This window comes from Schistocerca cancellata, chromosome 12 (assembly GCF_023864275.1).
Source record: "Schistocerca cancellata isolate TAMUIC-IGC-003103 chromosome 12, iqSchCanc2.1, whole genome shotgun sequence".
NCBI classification, from domain to species: domain Eukaryota; kingdom Metazoa; phylum Arthropoda; class Insecta; order Orthoptera; family Acrididae; genus Schistocerca; species Schistocerca cancellata.
The window spans coordinates 34,345,871-34,367,050 of record NC_064637.1 but is presented as its reverse complement, the minus strand read 5'-3'; the positions used below and the strand labels follow the sequence as shown (position 1 = coordinate 34,367,050).

At 41.2% G+C, this 21,180-nt stretch overlaps 1 protein-coding gene across 1 annotated transcript in view; it reads right to left on the bottom strand.

Annotated features, from left to right (window-relative positions):
* Positions 1 to 1,061: 1,061 nt before the first annotated feature.
* LOC126109800 (meiosis-specific nuclear structural protein 1-like) overlaps positions 1,062 to 21,180 on the bottom strand; it is a 106,554-nt gene continuing 86,435 nt past the window's right edge. Inside the window, exons 10-11 of the mRNA XM_049914858.1 lie at positions 16,913 to 17,076; positions 1,062 to 1,628 (exon numbers count right to left, since the gene is read on the bottom strand). Coding sequence (XP_049770815.1) covers positions 16,923 to 17,076 — 154 coding nt within the window. The 3' untranslated portion in view covers positions 1,062 to 1,628; positions 16,913 to 16,922. The remainder of the gene's footprint in view (positions 1,629 to 16,912; positions 17,077 to 21,180) is intronic.

The following is a 21,180-nucleotide window of genomic DNA, read 5'->3' as shown; positions in this document are numbered from 1 at the left end:
TCTGTACAACTTTCTGCGTCAAATTGTCACCATTGACTAAACTGGCTTCATCACTGTACTCCCAAAAATGAGCAACAATTACAATGATGGATTGGTCGAGATGAATCTGTTCAAATAAAGTTGAAAAGAATCCCTTTGGCTAGAAAAAACTGTGGCTTTAGTGATCTGAAGGGAATCACACTTAAAATTTCTTAGAAAAAGGAAAAACAGTCACTGGACAATACTATATGAGATATTAGATAATGCCAGCATGGAATTAAAGAAAGAATGGCCGATTTGGTTGAGAAGAAAACGCTGTTTTACCACAATAACACACCAGTCAATTCATCTGGAACCATTACCGCAAAACTTCTTGAACAGTGTTATGGATGGCTCCCACACATCTTGTATTCAGTTGGCTTGGCTCCTTGCAATTTTTATCTTCCTAAAATCAAGAAACAGTAAAAAATAACTCTGCTCAAATCAGAACATTGTCACTGAGACAGAAGTGTATTTCACACAGCTTGAGAAATTCCAATTTTTTGGAGGTGTTACAAAAATGCATGGATGTTGAATCATATCATTGAAAGTGGACTATGCTGAAAGATAAATAATTTGTAACTTCAAAAAGTTGCATTGTTCCTATTACACATACATATTGAACTGGCCTCTGAAGTTTCACACACGATACACAAATTACATTATGCATTTAGGTCACAATGGGTGTGTACCTTATTCCATAATGAAAGACATGTTCAACCAAACACTCATTGAGCTGACATACTACTTCTCCATCAAACAATTAAACAAATCAGCAATTTTCCCAAGCACCAATGGAGCATACTGACACATTATGCAATATGAGTTAAATTTTAGTGAAACATTTGTATTTCAGGGATTGGCAGTACCAATTAATTTCTTCAATAAAGTAAGATTTTAGGTTGATCTGTAACCAAAGGCGTAGAGAAAGGATTTACAAAACAAACGATAAAAATATAAGATCAATAGAACAGCTAGTATTACTGAATGATATATTTTAAACATGAGTTTTTATTAAATTTTATAAACATATTCATGTACAACACATTTCAATCTCATAAACATACAAAGTGGTATAAATGTGTTTAAATATGAAACAATGTTAAAATTTTCAGACTACACTAAAAGGTTTCAATATCTTTGACATGTTAAAACAAACCGCACAGTAAATGGTGCATGCACCTATGCTATAGTGCCTGTAATTTTGTGATGGACATTTTAAAAATTGTGCACCCATGACATTGACTGTGTAATTAGAAGTTGATCATGCGTAATAGATCAATCTTCCAGAGTCCATATAAAACATGTTACAAAAAAATTAGAGTCAGTGACAAGGTGGTATTTTCATAAAAAGTATGAGACAAAGTTTATTAATTTCCTAACACAGCCCTAGGCAAAAATATGTTTGCATATGACTCTAAAGTCATCTGGTAATGACAAAACTTAATCTAATATCATTAATTCATATTTAAAAGCAAGATTTAAAAAATAGTGCCAAAATGACTCGCCTGGTATGATCCATGGAATACATAAAAGTGTCAATAATTTGTGGTAACATTGTCTTCATCGAAATACGGATGTGCAGAACTATCAAGCAGTTGTCAGTGTCCCTGAAAAAGAGAAAAACAGTGACACATCTGATAGGCACCAAAAATAACTGTTAATAAAATATAAAAGGTAGCAGCTAACCGGTAAAACAATGAAGCAATTGTAGTGTGGTAAAGTGTGAAAAGAAGTTTAAGGCTTATGAAGTCACTGACAACAATGTCATTACAGAGAAAAGCACTAGACTAGATTTAAAAAGGTTTGGAAAAGAAATCAGCTCTGTTCTTTTCAGAGGAACTGTCCCAGCATTTTCATTAAGAGACTGAGGGAAACCTCACAAAACCAAAATCTGGATGGGTGGACGGGGATTTGAACAATAATATTAATTTCACACAAAAAGTAATTATAAACTCCCACCTCCATCTCCCTAGCTCTACAACTTGCACGTACACCCCTATGTAATGTGAAACCACTAGATGTCACGGGAGGCGGACTCACCAGTATAAAATGAGGCACAGAGCACTGTGTTGTCAGCAGAGAAAGATTAAGTGCAGAATGAGTTGGTCGAGAGGACTCAGTGGCTTTGGACATGGACTACTGATTGGATGTCATCTATGTAACAAATTCATCAGAGACATTTTGGCCCTTCTAAAGCTGCCCAGTCACCTGTTGGTGATGTGACTGTGAAGTGGAATCACAGCTAAACTGAGGCAAGTGAGACCTCAGATACTGATACACAAGAACTGTTCATCACTGCAGATGGTGGTTGTAAAAAATCATGTAATGTCAGAGGAAGGAATCACTTCCAAACTCCAAAGTGCTTCCAGAAGTCCAGCTATCACAATGACTGTGTGTAAAAAGAACAGGATGCAATTGTTGACCGACGCTGCATATGTCACACATTCAGACATTTCTGTAGTGAGTGTAAGTGATGCTCGAGGTGGAGTAAAGAGCAGCACCACTGGACAGTGGACGATTGGAAACAAGTTATTTGGAGTGACAAATCACTCTATACCCTGTGGCAATCCAACAGAAGGGTTTTGGTTTGGTAAATTACTAGTGAATGTTATATGCAACTGTGTGTAGTGCCAGCAGTGAAGTACACAGGAGGTAGTGTTACTGTACGGGGGTGTACTTCATGGTTAAGAAAATGCAAAATGCAGAAGGATATGAACACATATTATGGTATTGTGTACTGTGTACAGGAGAGAAACAGATTTTTTTTTTGTTTTTTGGTAGGGGTTTAGGGCGTAAAACATCTAAGGTCATAAGTGCACAGTATAGAACCATAGCGTGCTGGGACTGCGAGCATAAAAACTGTTTCGAGGTCCAATACAGAAAGGAAGAAAAAACAAATCTAAAACGTCAAGACGTTACGGAAGAGTATCTAAAAGACGGCGACAAGACACTGGAGTCACCAGGTAGAAATCAAATCTCTTTCGTCATATTACTGCTTTTTAAAAAACGTGAGCCACAGCTCGCACGTCATCCGCTAAAATGTCCGGCAAAGCAGGCGGCAGCCCAACCCTGAGACATAAGTGGCTAAAATAGGGGGCGGAGGATCAGGAAATGCCTGACTGTTAATGGCTGGCGACAGAAAGGACAGCTGGGAGCAGGGTCGCCACTCAAGTGGTGGTGACTAAAGCCGTAGTGCCCTATTCGCAACCGAGCTAACATTACTTCCACATGGCGAGATGGCTGGGAAAAAGTTGATCAGGCTGTTGGGAGAGGTTTGACTTCTCTGAGTTTGTTCCCATGAAGGGAGCTCGAATGGTCATGCCAAAGAGACGTGATATGCCGATAGAGAAAAGTACGAATATCTTGCGAGGGAACAGAATAAGAGGCAGGCTGACCGAGATGGACTGCGGTCTTGGCTGCAGCATCAGCAGCGTCATTCCAAGGCACACCAACATGCCCAGGAACCCACATGAACATCACTTGGGCTCCCCCATCCGGGAACAAATGGAGGCAGTCCCGGATCCGTCGAACGATGGGGTGGACCGGATCTGGATCATCGAGACTCTGAAGGGCACTGAGCGAGTCAGAGCATATCACACAGCAAGTGAGCTGGTGCCTCTGGGTGTAGTGAACAGCCTGATAGAGGGCAAAAAGCTCTGCAGTAAAAATTGTGCACTGGTCGAGAAGCCGTTATAGAAACTTATCATCCCCAATGACAATGGCACAGCCAACACAGTGACCGAACTTGGAACCATCAGTGTACAATAATATGCTATCGGCAAGTTGTGAGCAAAGTTCGAGAAATTTACAGCGATAGGTCAGCTCGGGAGTCGAATCCTTCGGGAACGAGCTGAGGTCAAAATGAACACAAACCTGTGCCTGAAGACAAGGTGGTGAAGGGCTCTCACCCATTCAGAAACTGGCAGGAAGTGTGAATTGCAGTTGCTGAAGCAGGTGACGAAAGTGGACGCCGGGAGGTTAGAGTGAAGAAACATACATCTCGTATTGACAGTCAAGAATGTCATCAAAAAAAGGGTCAAAGGTTGGGTGGCCTGGCGTGGAAGAAAGCCGACACGCATACCTACTGAGTAGGCTGTCGCACCGGCATGATAGTGATAGTTCACCAGCTACTGCATAGAGACTCTCAACTGGGATAGTACGGAAGGCACCAGTGGCGAGACGGGTCCCCAGATGGTGTATTGTATTTAGATGGTGTAAGACAGACTGTCGTGCAGAGGAGAAGACAATCCATAATCCAACTTGGAGCAGACAGGAGATCGATAGAGGTGGAGGAGGACAGTCCGGTGAGCTCCCCGAGAGGTACCACTCGATTGGAACAGTTTGGCGGTGACGACTGTGTCAGCGTGACAATGCAGCCTGTCACAAAGCAGCATCTGTGAGCAGCAGTTTGTGGAACTTAGTCCTGCAATGGACAGGCCTGCCTAGAGTCCTGACCTGAACCCAATGGAATGTCTTTGGACAAGTGAGAACGTTGACTTTGCCCCAGACTGCAGTGTCCAATATCACTACCTTCTCCAGCTTCAGCTCTTTAGGAAGTATGGGCTCCCATTTCTCCATAAACAGTCAGACACATCACTGAAACTGTTCCCGGCAGAGTTCGAGCCATCAGAAAGGTAAAGTATTGAAACGCCCCATATTAATGTCCACTAATGTGTGCCCTGATCAGATAGAGTAAATGCAGGTATATCAATGTGCATAAAAAATAATGGCTGATTTTTCAAAACATAAAGATATGAAAGAATGATTTCTCCAATATTTTGTTCCTTCTACAAGCTGCTACAGAATTCTATTTTCTTCTTCTTCTTCTTCTTCTTCTTCTATTATTGAGCTATGTCGACTTACAGGATATAGAGGCTGTCACAAACAAGCAAAGTGATAATAAAAACAATGAATTCCAAAGTAGTAGTGATTATTTTCAGCCATTTCCATACTATACCCTCTTTTGCAACCCAGCACACTTCTAATTGTTGTAGTGTCTTTCTGCTTCAGAACTTTTCTACTTTAACTAGACTCATATGAGTAACAAATTTAAGTAACAGTGATGACACAGTCCTAGTTTTCAGTACTATCAATTTGGGGACGTGTCTCTTTCTTTATTGCAAATTTATTATATTTCAAATTTACGATGACTTTCTTATTTTCTTCCATGTTTTTTTTATTTTTTCATCATCATCACTGTCCTCCCTCCTCCTCCTCCTCCTCCTGCCCTCTTTCTTCTTCTTCTCCTTCTTCTTCTTCTTCTTCTTTAACTCTCCTCATTTCTTTTCCCGCTAACCTAGGCTTTTCCAATGATGCCCTATGGGGCGCAAGCACTGCACAGCTAGTGATGGCTAAGTGCCAGGCAGCCCTGTTACAAGTATTCTACATATGTGTGCACCAATTGGCCAACCTTGCCCATGTTTGTCCAGCTGGTACAGAGCTGTCACATATGCTATGGCTCAGCTGCCTGCCCACCTGTGCCTGTGGGCTGCCTACCACTGACTACATAAGCTGCAACAGCCTACACTAATCTATGCTTTACATCTCATTCCATCCTTAACATCTCTGGACTGAAACTGATGCAGCAGTTACCAGCTTACCATTTTGGAACTCCTATTCCCTACTCTCTGACACCTTCCCCTTCATCTTTGTCTTACCTTGACCTCACAATAGGTGGGACCTTCTCATCCTGGGGCCTAAGTGATCTGTCCCTTTTCCACCTTAACCAACCCCCCCCCCCCCCCCCCGCCATCTGTCCCCTCCTTCAGAAAGAAACCATTAGTTACAAAAGCTAGGACAGTGTAATTACTGTTACTTTTATATGTGTCTACTGGCAGCACGATATATTTAACTTCCTGAATGTAAATAATGACCAGCAATTATGTTTCATAATTTATGTTTTCTCAATTCAATGTTTTGTTGATACAAAAAGAACATGTTCTTATTTTGGCAACACAATCTGATCCTTCCACACCAATCTTGAAGTTCAGTAGACTGGGAAGTAACACACAATAGCAATGGGAGTGGCAATGTTTAGTGGGCTCATCAGTATCAGAAATAAGCACAACAGGGAGGTAACAGAAAAAGCTCAATTACATGGAAAAACCAGCTGGAAAGGCAGTGCTTGTACAGGCATGATGTATGAAGAATGGTAAGTATGTGAGATAAAATGACAAACACGCAACAGATACACCAGTCACAACCTGTTCTATGTAGAGGGTTCAAATCTTTGATCAGGTATCCAGATTTAGGCTTTCTACCATTTTCCTAAATTGATTAAGGTGAATGGCACGATAGTTCTTTTCAAGAAGACACAGTCAGTTTTCTTCGGTCCACTTCGCCATTAATGTCTGCATTGTTGATGGAACATTAAATTCTATCTTCCTGCCTTGCTGTCTATACTATGCAGGAGAACACAATAGAATCCAATAAGTCTCAATAGATTATATGAGTTACTAGTTGAATATTTTTATATAATGAATCTACTATAATTTCACTATAAACTAATTGGATGTTGATATATCAAAATTCACTGTTTCAATTGCTCAAGTACAGGTAACAAACACATCATAATTAAAAACATCACAAAATAATTATTATCTCTATGCTGCACAGATAGTGCAATTTTTAGACTGTGCTGATCTTGACAGCAAAAATTTATTTTAATACTTATTATACTGAAAGAAGTAGCAGAAATATAAATATAAGGAATTACAATAGCAAACAACGGAAAGTCCCGGATGGAATAACAACAGCAACAGCACATCCCTCCAATCCCAACAATGCTGCTACTAATCTTTTCCCCTTCTATTCTCCTCTCCTCAACCAGCCCCCCCCCCCCCCCCTCCCAACACCCTCTGAACAGTGCACCTGTCCCCACCACATCCCTGCATGCTCCCACAGGTGGCACAGCATCTTCCCCCACCCGTACTCTGTGTCCCGCTCCCCCCTTCACATTCCCTGCCTCCTCCTTACCCCAACCCCACCTCAGGAGATTACTACTCCCTTCAGATTCTGTCACAGTCAGGCTCCAGTGTCCAGAGAAGTGGACATATATCTGTGAGTTGTGCTTATGTGAATGTGTGTGTCTTTTCTATCTCAGAAAAAGGACTTTGTCTGAAAGCTTAATATTTTAGCAATCTTTTTCATTGTGCCAGTCTGTGATTCAGTGTCTTCTGCACGTGGTGGACTGTAGGAATTAAAATATCATGCAGAAATGTGATGTTTACTGGTTTTTTGGCCTGTCAGTAACATCTTGCATCCATAAATAGAAATAATTATTCACCCTTACACTGTAAATACCCTACATATACCCAACAAAGTACAGAAAAAAATCAATGTTTGAAAATACTGGAGCTACAACTTTACTTCTGCCATTTATTCTCAAAGTTTGGGGCTTTATTGTAAGCATCTTACAAAAAAATTACATTTCAACGTGTTCGCCATCGCTGGCCACTACTTTCTCCCATCTTTCAGGCATCATACAAATCCCACAGCGGAAGAACTGGGCATCTTTTGAGAAGATCCATGCATCGATCCAATTTTGCAATTGTTCAAATGACAGGAAGTGCTGGGCAGCCAGGTCATGTGCCATTGAACTAAAAAGTTGGTAGTCAAAGGGAACAATGTCTGGAGAATACAGCGAGTGGGGTAGGACTTCCCATTTCAACGCTTCCAGGTATGTTTTGGCAGGTTTCCCAACATGGGGTCTGAGCTGTGGAAGGGGAACAAGGGGGAAACAAATGGTAGCACCAAAATTTTTCTTTTAACAGGGTGGTTTTATTGGAGCGAACAGTTACACTAATTCTCAATCTTTCAAAATCAGTTTTAGTTCTTTAAGGCAAGCAGCTGTGATTAATCAAAACAACAAACACTTTTAATACAGTAGCAAAGGGCAAGCTGGGAAGACAACGAAATTTAAATAACAACTCTCCACAAATATAGCTTCACAGGTAAGATTAAATTTATGATTGTTAAATTTTTTTTAAACTTTCAACAAATATCCCTTAATGCCTTTAGTAAAACAATAAATGATAGGCCTAACGAGAAAGTGCAATTCACCCCAACATTTCCATAGATCATAGACACAAGTGGCACAATTTAACCCCAAGAATTTGGCAAGATAAAATTTCCCCAAAACATAAAAGATAAATCATTACACTAAAATCCAGAATGAGATTTTCACTCTGCAGCGGAGTGTGCGCTGATATGAAACTTCCTGGCAGATTAAAACTGTGTGCCCGACCGAGACTCGAACTCGGGACCTTTGCCTTTCGCGGGCAAGTGCTCTACCAACTGAGCTACCGAAGCACGACTCACGCCCGGTCTCACAGCTTTACTTCTGCCAGTATCTCGTCTCCTACCTTCCAAACTTTACAGAAGCTCTCCTGCAGGAGATATATATTCATCACGAGGCCCACCTAACCACTGGATGGGAACTACCAAAATTCACTCATCTTAAACTTTACGTATCATGCCCGGGTGAGGAAATGGGACATCGTACAGGCACAGGACAGCAAAAAACCCCAGACAAACCCACAGAATCCCATAAATTCCAAAACATAATTTAATCAATTATCCCCCAAAACCCCGGAACTTGGCACAAGCGAAATTACAGGCCACAGGATCCAAAGGCACTCTGTAGAAGAGTAAGGAGGGAATAGGTTAAACAAAGTTCTGCAATGGCACAATAGAACACCAAGAAAAACACACTAACTAAGGTACATCACCCCACAGAATGCCAAGAAACACGAACACTGGGGTTTGCCCACGTTTCTGATACAATCATAACAACAAAGATAATCTTCTTAGCCATAGCACACTGAAACACACAAACAGCACCAAACTTTCGAGGACGGAAAAGTACTCTCCTGTAAACTATACCCGGGAGCAGCACAGCCACAAGCTCCTGCCAAGGCGCGGTCCAGGGAAATCGCCGCGAGAAAGATGATCCAGCACAGGTATCGTCACTCAGAACTCAGCAAGGTGCAGTCAGACAGGGCAGGAAAGCTGGTAATCAGGCGATGACTCCAACCACCTACCCGGGGAGCAGCAAGTAACACCACCCCCGGCCAGCGACAGCGCAGAGGAACCCACCGTCCGACGCAAAAGGCAATCCTCGTGCCCAAACTTGACTGCCCGCGCACACAACACGCCACCGGGCAGAGACGGTGCCACCCGCCGCCAGGAGGCGCCCCGCAACGGAGAAAGAAACACCACTCGGGGGCCCAACGATCGAGAATCGATCGGGAATACCGCCACCACAGCACAGGGTCGAGCACTGTCATGCTGCAAAATCACCTTTTCATGTCTATTGCTGTATTGTGGCCGTTTGTCTTTCAGTGATCGGCTCAAACACATCAATTACTTTCAATAACGATTTCCTGTGATTGTTCCCGTCAGTTGCACTAGCATCGAAAGCTTTCTCTCTTTCACAACCTTGCCGGTCTTCAACATCAAAAGCACTGTTCTTGAAGCATGGAAACCATTTTCTTCAAAGTTCTGTCACTAACAGGCGTCTCATCACAGGTCTTACCCAGCTTTTTATGAGCTCTCAGCCGCATATTTCTTCATATCAAATTAGAAAATTAAAATCTCCCACAGATAACAAGAATTGGGCTCGTAAATTGACATATTCAGCTGAGAATAACTTTAAGATGCAATAAAAAATCAACAAATATTTTGATGGCGTTATGTTCTCAAATGACTAAGCTTACTGTATGACACTTACGATCTACGACTTGCGCCAGAACTTTCCACTAACTCCGTCTACTGCTAAACGCGGAAGCAAAGTTGTAAACCTAATATAATTTAGGAATTAAAGATACCAACCATTTCTCAGACATGCAAAATCTGTACGTGTCCCCACTCCCACCATAAACCTTGCTTGTCACCACTGATGACAACTCCCTCGATATCAGCATTCCCAATGTACATGGTCTTTTTGCTGCTAAACAATACCTCAGATAGCATTTACCCAATTCCAAGCCTCGTTCTGCTGCTGAACATTACCTCAACTGGTATTCACCCGATTCCAAACATATGTCCCTCTTGCTCACCTCCATCATCTTGACAGTTACAAACAACTAATTTACTCTGAAAGGCAGGCATACAAGCAGATCAGGGGTACAGCCATGGGAACCAGGATGACTCCTTCATACACCAGCCCTTCCAACGGTCGCATTGAGTGAGCTTTTCTGGGTTCTATAAGCCTTCAGCCCCTGGTTTCGTTCAGATATATTGATGACATCTTTGCCGTATGGACTGACCTGAGAATGGATGACCTGTTTAAATTCTTGGAATTTCTAAATACTGTCTGCCAATTAAGGTTCACATGGCCTTATTCCAAATCTCATGCCACTTTCCTCAATGTTGTCCTCATACTCACTGAGGGTCAGCTACATACTTCTGTTCACATTAAACTTACAAACAAACAACAGCACTTATATTCTGACAGATGCAGTCCTTTCCGTGGCAAATGTTCCAATGTTCCCTCCCATATGGCCTTGGCATTTGAGGTAAACGTATTTACTCAGATGCAGACTCTTTACAGCAAGAATACAACATGCTCACCTCAACCTTCCCTGGACGTAATTACCCCACCAGCCTTGTTCAAAAGCAGATTTGCCAAGCCATAATGTCCAATCCTAGTACTGCTCATCCCTCCAATATACAAAGTGTTTCAAAATGAATATACAGGTTTTAAGGCTTTGTACCACATATTACATTCACCTTACAATTATAAATAATACACCAAATGAAAGAGAAACACAAACAATTTTTCTTACAATTATTCAATGTGAACATGATCACACACTGAGTCGATAGACGAGTTGTTCCGAAATCTTGATCAATGTGACAGGAGTAACTGTTGCAATAACAGTGTTTTTAAAGTCGGATAGATCAACTGATATCAGAGGCACATACACATGAGTGCATCAGATTGTGTGCAAATGTGGAGGTCATGCATAAAATGCTGTGTCAACCGGTCCCTTGCGCCCAATCCACTGGTCAGATACAATGTCGTTTAACCAGTCGTGTACCGAGTTATGCCAGTGAGGTGGGGCACCACCTTGCTGCCAAATAAAGATCTGTTGTTCAGCTTCTTCCCATTGACGCACAGGCCACAGCTGTAGCACATCCAGACAAGAAACATCAGTTACAGCTGATTCACTGAATAAGAAAGGCCTATAAACTTTCTGCGGGAATATTTCTTGGGGGTAAGTGTGAAAGACTCGCACTCGTTCAACACTTTTTCAGTCACTCTTTGTCATTCCATACCCCTCCCATTGTGCACACGTACACAATCAAAACTGTTTGAATTGCTCTTTCATTTGGTGTATTACTTACAAATTTAAGTTGAATGTAATAAATGCTACAACGCCTTAAAACCGGTAAGTTCATTTTGAAACACACTGTACAACTTAGGAGTACACCTACTGTCAGTCAGTACTATCCTGATCTTGGATGCATTAATCAGCTCCTTGAAAAAGGCTATGACGTCCTAAAATGATACCCTGAAATGAGGTCCATTCTGCACAACATTTTGCTTGCCACACCTGAAATAGTTTTTCATCCCCACCTCTCTGTAATATCGCAGTCAGACCCTATGCTCCTTTTGCATACATGTTCCTACCATACGGCTCTTACCCCTGTGACCATCACCAAAGCAAGACTTGCCCAATGCACCCTTCTACCACAATATATACCAGACCTGTAACTGGTAAAACATATACTATAAGGGATGATCAAAAAGTTTCTGTTTGAGGGTCATACAGTCCAGAATCAGTAATCAGTAGGCCAATTAGGCAAAATGACAGTGAGCACTGAGGCAATTATCACACCAATGCACCCGGTTGAAGATACCCGTTTGGTAAAACACTGCCCTGTGTGAAGTAGTCTGTAACTGCCTGCTGCATATCCTTATGTGGCAGAAGTCGTCCTTCTTTCAAGGCCTTTTCTAAGGGATCATGTGCATGACAATCACATGGGGAGAGGTCAGGACTACAGGGCAGGTGCACAAGTGTCACCACTTGAGTTGGCACAAATTCTGCATTACGACATTTGCGATACGGGGGACTTCGAATCACGACCAGCACAAAATACGGCACAGCATTCCACAATGGTAGTTTTTGACAGACGTGCTGTCCTATACACATTCTTCACTCTTTGATGTATGTCTAGCAGTGCTCGTCCTCTGACAGCATTTGGTGATAATGTCATCACAGTTCACATTTCCACATTTACTGCACGCTCTATGGAAAGACACGAAATGCCACACCAGTCCATCGTCTACATGTGAGTGCTTGTATACCTGCACTAGAATCACGCAATGTTGCATATACGCTGCAGCAACGTCCTCAAATGGAAACTTTTTGATCGCCTCTCACATCAAAGGGACAGCCACCTATGAAACGACACATGTCACGTATAAGATATTACACTAACAGCATACAGCCTTCTTCACTAGTATGAATACCACTGTGGTGTCACATATCAATATCACGCTACTGGTATCTTTAAGATGGAGACCGAATTCCAAGTTTCTATCAGATACTGATAGAACTGCTGGGGATCTGGTGGACACAACAGTGTACATCCACTGAGTCACTCCTCCAGTGGCTCTGGACTACGAGCAGCCTCTGCCACTGCAGTATATGAAGGACGGTGGCATCTCGATGGGTCACTCACACTTGTAGCCCCTTTGCTACGTGATGCTACGCAGACACCGCCTAATCGTGGCTCCGACAACATTGTTTGTGCTGCAGTGCAGAGAGCTACTTCCTTGTCAACACTGAGAGGTGGACAGTACTTCTTGTTGTATTATTTGTAATAAGTCTTCCTACGATTGAAGAAATACGAGGGTATTTCGGAAAGTAAAGATACACCGTACGCCAGAGGAACAGAAGAGTTTTGGCGAGCAAGTTGGCAACACTGGTATTAATCTTGAACTGTTAGCTTTCTCCTCGTGGTCGTTCGGCACTTGAACGTTGCTTCTGGTTGCGGTAGGTTATGTTTAAAATGGCCGCGCCGATTCAGAATCCCGCCAAATGCGAAGTGCGCTCCGTCATACATTTTCTTCATGCAAAAGGTCAGGACCAGCAGATATTCACAAAGAAATTGTTTCTGTTCATGGGAACATTACGAACCGACAAAATGTAACGAAATGGTGTTGTCATTTCTCTGAAGGTAGGACCGATGTTCATGATGAACAAAGTCTTGCCCTTCTTCGGAGAACGGAGGAAGCAATTCGTACGAATAGACGTCTCACATTGAAAGAATTGCTTCAGGTCATTCCGGACGTGTCAATGACAACTTGTTATGACATTGTGACTGTCAAGTGAGGGTACAGGAAATTGTGTGCGCGCTGGGTTCCAAAACTGTTAACGGAAGAACAAAAAAGAAAAGGATGGGCTTTGCACTCGACTTCCTCACGTGGTATGCTGAAGCAGGTGATGAGTTCCCTGATCACATTGTGACAGGTGACAAGACATGGGTTTATCATCATACACCTGAATCCAAGCCACGATCAATGCAATGACGCGATTCGAATTCACCAAAAGCCAAGAAATGCAAAACGTCAATTTCAGCAAAGAAAATCGTGGCTTCTGTTTTTTGGGACAGACGAGGCATTCTTCTGTTGGAATTTATGCCTCCTGGAATGACAATTAATGCTGCTGCATATTGCCAGACTTTGAAACGTCTTCAAAGGGCAATCCAAAACAAACACAGGGGAATGTTGACAAGTGGAGTCCGCTTGCTTCATGACAATGCTCGGCCTCACACAGCGCTCGTAACCAAAGCACTACTCAGACAATTCAAATGGGACGTATTGGACCATCCGCCATACAGCCCGGACCTCGCACCCACTGACTTCCATGTCTTCCGTTACCTGAAGTCACATCTCGGTGGAAAATCATTCCACGACGATGAAGAGATCAAAGATGAAGTTGAAATGTGGTTCCGACAACAGTCGGCAACCTTCTATGACTGTGGGATACTAAAGCTTGTGCACCGACTTAACAAATGTTTGGACAATGGGGTCGATTATGTCAAAAAATAACAAAGAATCCAGTTAATAAGATGTAACTGACGTTTTCTAAATAAATGTTCTATTTAAGGACTGTGAGCTATTGTATCTTTACTTTTTGAAATGCCCTCGTACAACTTAAGTAAATCTTCTGTTTACTGTGTTAACTTGTTCACTAATCATTTCTGTTCCTGTCCTGCTTTCCCATGATGACAGTTGCTGCACCACTCTGTAACCCATCTCTCCTTACCACTGCGTACAAAGTTATATTCAACTACTACGAAGCAACCAGTTGTGATGAATGGGCATAGGCAGAGGGTGTGTACTGGTAAAACATAATATCCCACTGCACAGCATGCTCTGCAACATGGCAGTCATGATCTCAGCACTTGTTACACCGGACCTGCCATCTGGACTCTTCCCTCAGACACCAGTTTCTCAGAACTCGGTACGTGGAAACTGGCGTTACAACATATGCTCGGTTCGCGCCACCTGCCTGGCGTAAATTTACATTAATTTCTGTGGTGTCAGTTTTTCTTTTCAGTACCTACTATTCTTTTTGGTCCCTTTTATTTTTCTGCATCCTTTATTTTCTGACCAACATATTTTCGCTCATCTCCCTCACCTGTCTGTTATGTATGACGCACTTAGCTTTCCACTCTTACTGACTCTTGCACAATGTTTTTTCAGTATTCTCTCTCTTGATTATTACCCCATCATCCACCTTTAAGTTCTCTGATCTCATCTGGCACAGGCACCAACGAACAGTCTTTCCTCCTAATTCCGTTCACTAAGTCTCACCTGGCCGAGAGTTCTCGGCTATTTTTCCGTAACTCTCCCCATTTCCTAAACTTCGCCTAGTTCTTTTTCTACATCCCTCTTCCTTTTCCTTCAATCCTCCTACCAGAAGAAGGAGCCTCTGGCTCCAAAAGCTTGGGCATTTACATATCTTTTATGTGTATCTTCTTGTGCCGCCACTTGGCGAGTAGATTTTTCATCTGTCCGTATTATACTACAATCAAATACAAAAAAAAGCCCACCCAGTTTAGTGAGACTGTATCTTCTGCACGAATGAAGATAGACACCTGCGGTAAATTTTAGCTTACAGACAGAACTACAACGTATTTATTTTCAAAATAACCATATGACTGTGCATGAGTGTATCTTCTACATTCATTCACATACAAAGTTGTGAAGTTTTCACAGTTACATTCAGGATCAGAGTTTTCATTTACCTTTCATATATGATCAGTTTGCCCTTTCACTTCACACACAACAAGATCCAGATGACAGTCAAACTCAACCCATATTTTTGTGAGCATATCCAGAGTTACTGTATTCATTGTTGTTGCTCTGGAATGCTGCAGTTTACGCAAAAACGTTGGAAGGGGAGGCACACAGACAGAGCCTTTCACAACATCCTGCCCTCCTTCCCCCAACCCTCCTTCCCCGGGATATCATCAGGCAACCACAATTGCCAGTGGTGTAATGCAAGATCTCTGCACACATTACAGCTGATCAACTATTTTGAGACAGTTCACTGTTAAGAAATGTTCTTACATGTGGTGCTCTTTTCAGTTGAAAAATTAAATGCCTCTTCTGCTGTATTGTCATCTCGGTTCAACGCATCTAGGGTATTGAACAAATGAGAGAGTTACTAGGTCCATCAGTGTGATAACTTGCGATATCCATACAATATGGCAGCTCGAGTCAAGGTAAACTTTTAGCTTCAACAGAAAGTTAAAATCTACCCCAAGTACGAGGATTGGAACTTTAATAGTGCCAACTATTTATTTACAGCTAGTGCAAAATAGATACGTATTTCAAGTTTTACTGACCTTCAAGTTTTACACCAGCATTGTGTATAACCCGTTGCCAGCAATATAGAAGGTGTAGGATACTCTAGGCTGGTCGTAGGTTGTGTTCCAAAAATGAACAGCATAGAGACAAAAGTGATGACAGTCTCTGCTTGACCTGACCATCATTTTCCAGGACAATGCTCAAGCACGTACAGTGCAAGCTGTTACTGATTTGTTTGACTGATGGGCTGCTAAGTGCAATACCACCACCTACTGCACTCCCCTGACTTAAGCCCTCATAAGTTCGACTCGATTTGTAAACTGAAGGAAACACTTCTGACATTCGCTTCAGAACTGCTACAAATTCGTCAGGCAATACACTGTGCCGCTCAAACTGTCAACACAACTGGCACTGCTAAGAGTATCCTATGACTTCCACATCACTGTCATCAGATTATACACTACTTTGAAGGTCAGTAAAACTTTGGATCAACATAAAAAAGGTTAAGGGCAGATTAAGATCAATGTGAAAGACAATAGTGTTAATTGTCGGCAAGTTGCCATATTTTGGTTTGAGAAAGTGCATTAATAACATCTGTCCCTCTCCACAGCTGGGTGATTAGTGTAGACAGCTGCCATGCGGAGGACCCAGGTTCGATTTACAATACGGCCAAATTTTTTTGAGAGGACTGGTAAGACATGCACTGAGCCTCATGATGACATCTGAGGAATATTCGAATGAGAAGTAGTGGATCCATGGTCTGGAAAGTCAGGAAAGGGTGACACAGTGGCTAGTTGACATCCCTTGGTGCTTAACAACCTGGAGGGGGAGCTCTTTTTTAAGTAATAATATCTAACACATCATAACTGGATTATCAGTACTGGGTAGCTACCAGAGACTATGGTTGTCTTTAATTAATAAAGCAAAAACCTCCTGTAAGTCAGTTAGTACATTTTTTTCCCTTCATCTTTTGCCCAGTATCCAGTTCCCTTTCACAATTGCTAGTACCAAAAATCTGGATTTTATTTAGTTCTCCTAACACTAAAGTGCAACCACACTCACCTGCTCAGGTTCAGCAGATGGCCTGTTCTTTGTACATCTTGGCCAGCTCCGGACCCAGGTGCGGGAGGTCGTCCTCGCGCAGCACGCCGGGCGGCATGAAGCCTATGAGGCGGCTGGCGTGCTCCTTCAGCATGCGCAGGCGCTCCTCTTCTATCCTGCGTCGCCTGCAGTGCAATCGTAGTCCAGTGCAGTGAGATGGTATGCACATATATATGTTTGTTATTATAGGTTATTCGTCTTGAGCTGACTCCAATGTAATTAAAAAGAATTACACCAGACATGTTTGCTTTTATTTACAAAGCATCTTCTGTGGTATTCTGTAAATTGGATACACACATTTGTACATTTATTTTTTAATTTTTGATTACAGTGCAGTCAGCTCAAGACAGATAACTTATAGTAACAGATGTTAACAGCTGCTGCAGAAGATGGCCACACAAACAAACGTATTATGGATGCCTTGTCAGGCATTTCCAAGTGGCCTCTACATGAAGTTTAGAAGGATGCATCTCAACCTGCATAAAACTATCCAACATATAAAGTTTAACAATACTTGCAGATCAAATACTACTATACCTAAATATATTAATGTACAGGATAAAAACAGTTCTGCCAGTGCACAAAAAACGAAACAAGTAGTTCAAAAAATTTGGCTAAACAATGAAATCAAGGCTCTTTATGCCAAAAAGCAAACCCTTAACTGGGAACTATATAAAGCACAGCTTAATCTTACGAGTGTTCTGAATAATACTGCCATCTTGTTAGCAAGTTTGAAAATCGTACATATGAAGTCATAGAAAAAATGAAAAAAAAAAACTCACACAAGAAAGATTGCAAATTTAAAAGCTAAACAAATACCCAACACAGCCACAAATAATACCCAGTCTAATGAAAAACACCAGTTCTATCCAAGACTTGTCAACCTCACTGACACTATTTTGAATACAGAAGAAAAAAAATTCTTGAAAGAGGTCTGTAACACAATGTCAGCACACAGATAGATGAAAAATACATAGAAAACCTCATAGTTGAGCATTCTCACACAGGAAAACAGAAACGAAACAAGTGAGGTAAACATTGGTCTGAAGAGAGAGCTAGTCAGTAATGAAATCAAAAACATAACAACACAGATGAAAGAAAACAGAAGAAATCGCTGCCATGATGAAAATAATGAAATTATACATGAGACATCACAACACCCCAATTCTCAAAAGCAGGCAGCACTTAGGCACATGCTCCACAGACTAAACACAGTACCATTAGATACAGACAATTACAAAAGAAGAAATGAATACTATAATACAAATAGCCACAAACAATGGATACAAAGAGAACTTAGTACCAGAGCTGAACAAGAAAATCAAGACACAGAAAAGAACAAACACCTAACTGTCACCAACACTAGGACAAAATCACACACAAACAAATACACAATATACAAGAATAGAAACAATACAAAGTGTGGAAGAAATAGAAAGTAAAAGATGATACACAATGACATACAACCACAAATACACACATAGAATATCCAATATTTTCAAAAAATGAGGCATAAAAATAGCACACCAACCAACAACTCAACTCAGAAATGCTTCCCAAAAATAATAGTAAAAACTGATCTGTATCAGAAATCAGGAATATACCAACTGAAATGCAATACATGTGATGGAAGATACATAGGTCAAACCAGGAGGACATTTGACACCTGATACAAAAAATATGTAAGAGCAGGGAAGTATAGGACGAATTATTCGACTTTTGCAGAACACTTACACCCACACCTACATAGAACTACAACCAGAGACACAGACACAGGAATCATAAGGATAAACAACAACAAAAAACACCTGCTCACCTTACAAGAAAACTACCACATCCAAAAAACCATAACAGAAAAGAAACAACTCATAAACGATCAGATCAACTTGGCAAACCACCCACTCTTTAAACTGATTGACCACTTAATATAACACTGAAAGTACACATATAACCACAGGCTCCATTTACCACTACCATTCTCTCCCAGATCTGTCCCATAATAATCATTGTTCAAGGCCACCCCTGTTGTTCCTCCCTCCCCCTCGAAAAAAAAAAAAAGAAAAAAAAAAAAGAACCAACACTCCTCTCATGTCTCTACCTACATACAAATACAAGACAATTTCACTAACTCTCTCTCTCTCTCTCTCTCTCTCTCTCTCTCTCTCACACACACACACACACACACATAAAATTGTTTCATAGGTTGGCAACACTCTCAACGTGAACAAAAACAAACAAATAAGCATAAACACTGTGGCAGTGATGAATGAAAAACAATTAAGAAAGCCAATTGTAAATAGTGCAGTGCAGGAAATAATGCTAAATGCCAAAAACTGCAGATGTGAAATAAAGCCTGTTGACACCCAGCACTACCAGCAGGAGGGGAAAGAACAGATTATGTAAAGACACACACTAGAAGTAGCTTGCAGACCAACTTTATAAGGGAAACACTGTTTTTCACGTAAAAAAAGTACAAACGTGTGTATCCAGTTTACAGAATACCACAGAAGTTACTTTGTAAATAAAAGTGAAACACATCTGGTGTAATTCTTTTTAATTACATCGCAGTCAGCTCAAGACAGATGACCTATAATAACAGAATTTAACAGCTGCTGCGGAAGATGGCCACACAAACAAACGTACATATATATGTTAATTAAAAAGCTGCCTGAGTACTTTCACTACAATGTTTGTAATTCTTACTGCTATGCTACTGACAAGAGTGAATAAGAATTACAGATTTGATGTGAGTGTGACATGTACCTAGTTTATGAGCTATGAAGTATGTACCCAAAATGCATTTTATGTGGAAATCAGTACAAACTAAGTACAGGTGCTCTCGACAAACTGTAATTTAAATTTCCTGCCATTTTATTCTTCTATTAGAGGTGGTTGTTGCTGCTCTGCACTTCCAATCGTTTCTAGTAAACAACTGTAACGTCAAAACAATGTTGAAACAAAGTGCAGAGTATGATAAAACAGTTATGATTATCTGAGGCCTTCACGCTGTGCACTCGGCAACAGGAATAATTTGCTCCTTTAAATATCCACAATTAATATATTCAACTTCAGAAAAGTCAAAAAAAGATCCTAGTGCAGTGGCAAGGAAGCATCACTCAAAAGACCACATCGTGCTGATCACTGAAAACATCAAAAGAGCTCACACGCTGATTTAGGGAAATCAAAAGCAATCATTGAAATCACTGGCAAAGATCACCGGTGTTAGTGAACTGACAATGCGTAGAACTGCCATTGACAACCTTCAACACAAACTCTAAACAATGAAGGTACGATGAATGCTCTCGGAGACTGCTAGGGCCGGTCAAGTCAGTCACCGGAGTTTGCTTGTGTGTTGATTGAAAAACTATGCTGTGGGGTGGACCATATTCTTTTCTAACGAGCAGAATTTTATGGCAGATGCAAAAGGTAAACAGAAATGACTCCTTGACTGAACATGATCTGTAGGACATCCCTACTGTTGCCAGGAAAAATTTCCTGTGAGTCTTCACATGCTGAGAGCTGGGTCTAGCAAGAGTTATGTCACAGCCTCACACTGTTTTTTAAAAACAAAAACAAACACAACACATTTTTATATGTATGTTATTTCGAGCATTGTGCAGCTGTGGATGGTAACAGTGGCATCTGGAACTCTATACTCTTTCTGTAAGATTATAACTGGTCCACATGAGCCATCAGACACTTCTGATATGTTTTGGTCTCAGAAATTTTACTCCCAACAGCCCTGACTTAAGTCCCTTGTATCAGTATGTATGGAGTGTATTTGAAAGGCCTCAACAAATCTCCACACCTTATGTGATGTCATTAACGCTGCTATTGAGGCGCAATAGTCAACAAGGACTGGGATACATTGTGCCATGCATGTGTGTGCCTGAAACTGAGATAAGAGGCTATTATTCAAGATAAAGAAGGTTGTCTGACTTACTATGTTCTACAGAGCCCACCATATAAAAGGATTTTTCTTAATATTTCATTAACAAAATTTTGCTCAAAGAAACTGTTAAATGTGTCTGGTTTTCAATGACACACACTGTGTATGTTGTTACCAAAGTTTACATGACATCAGAGATAAATGCAGTTTAAAGGTTCTTTGAATTATTCCCCCATGATATGTCTATAGGCATCATTAGTGTTGATGCAACTGCGAAAACCCTAAGTGTATAGTATACATTGTAGATATAAAGGATTCTATGGCATGTTATCATTTTTAC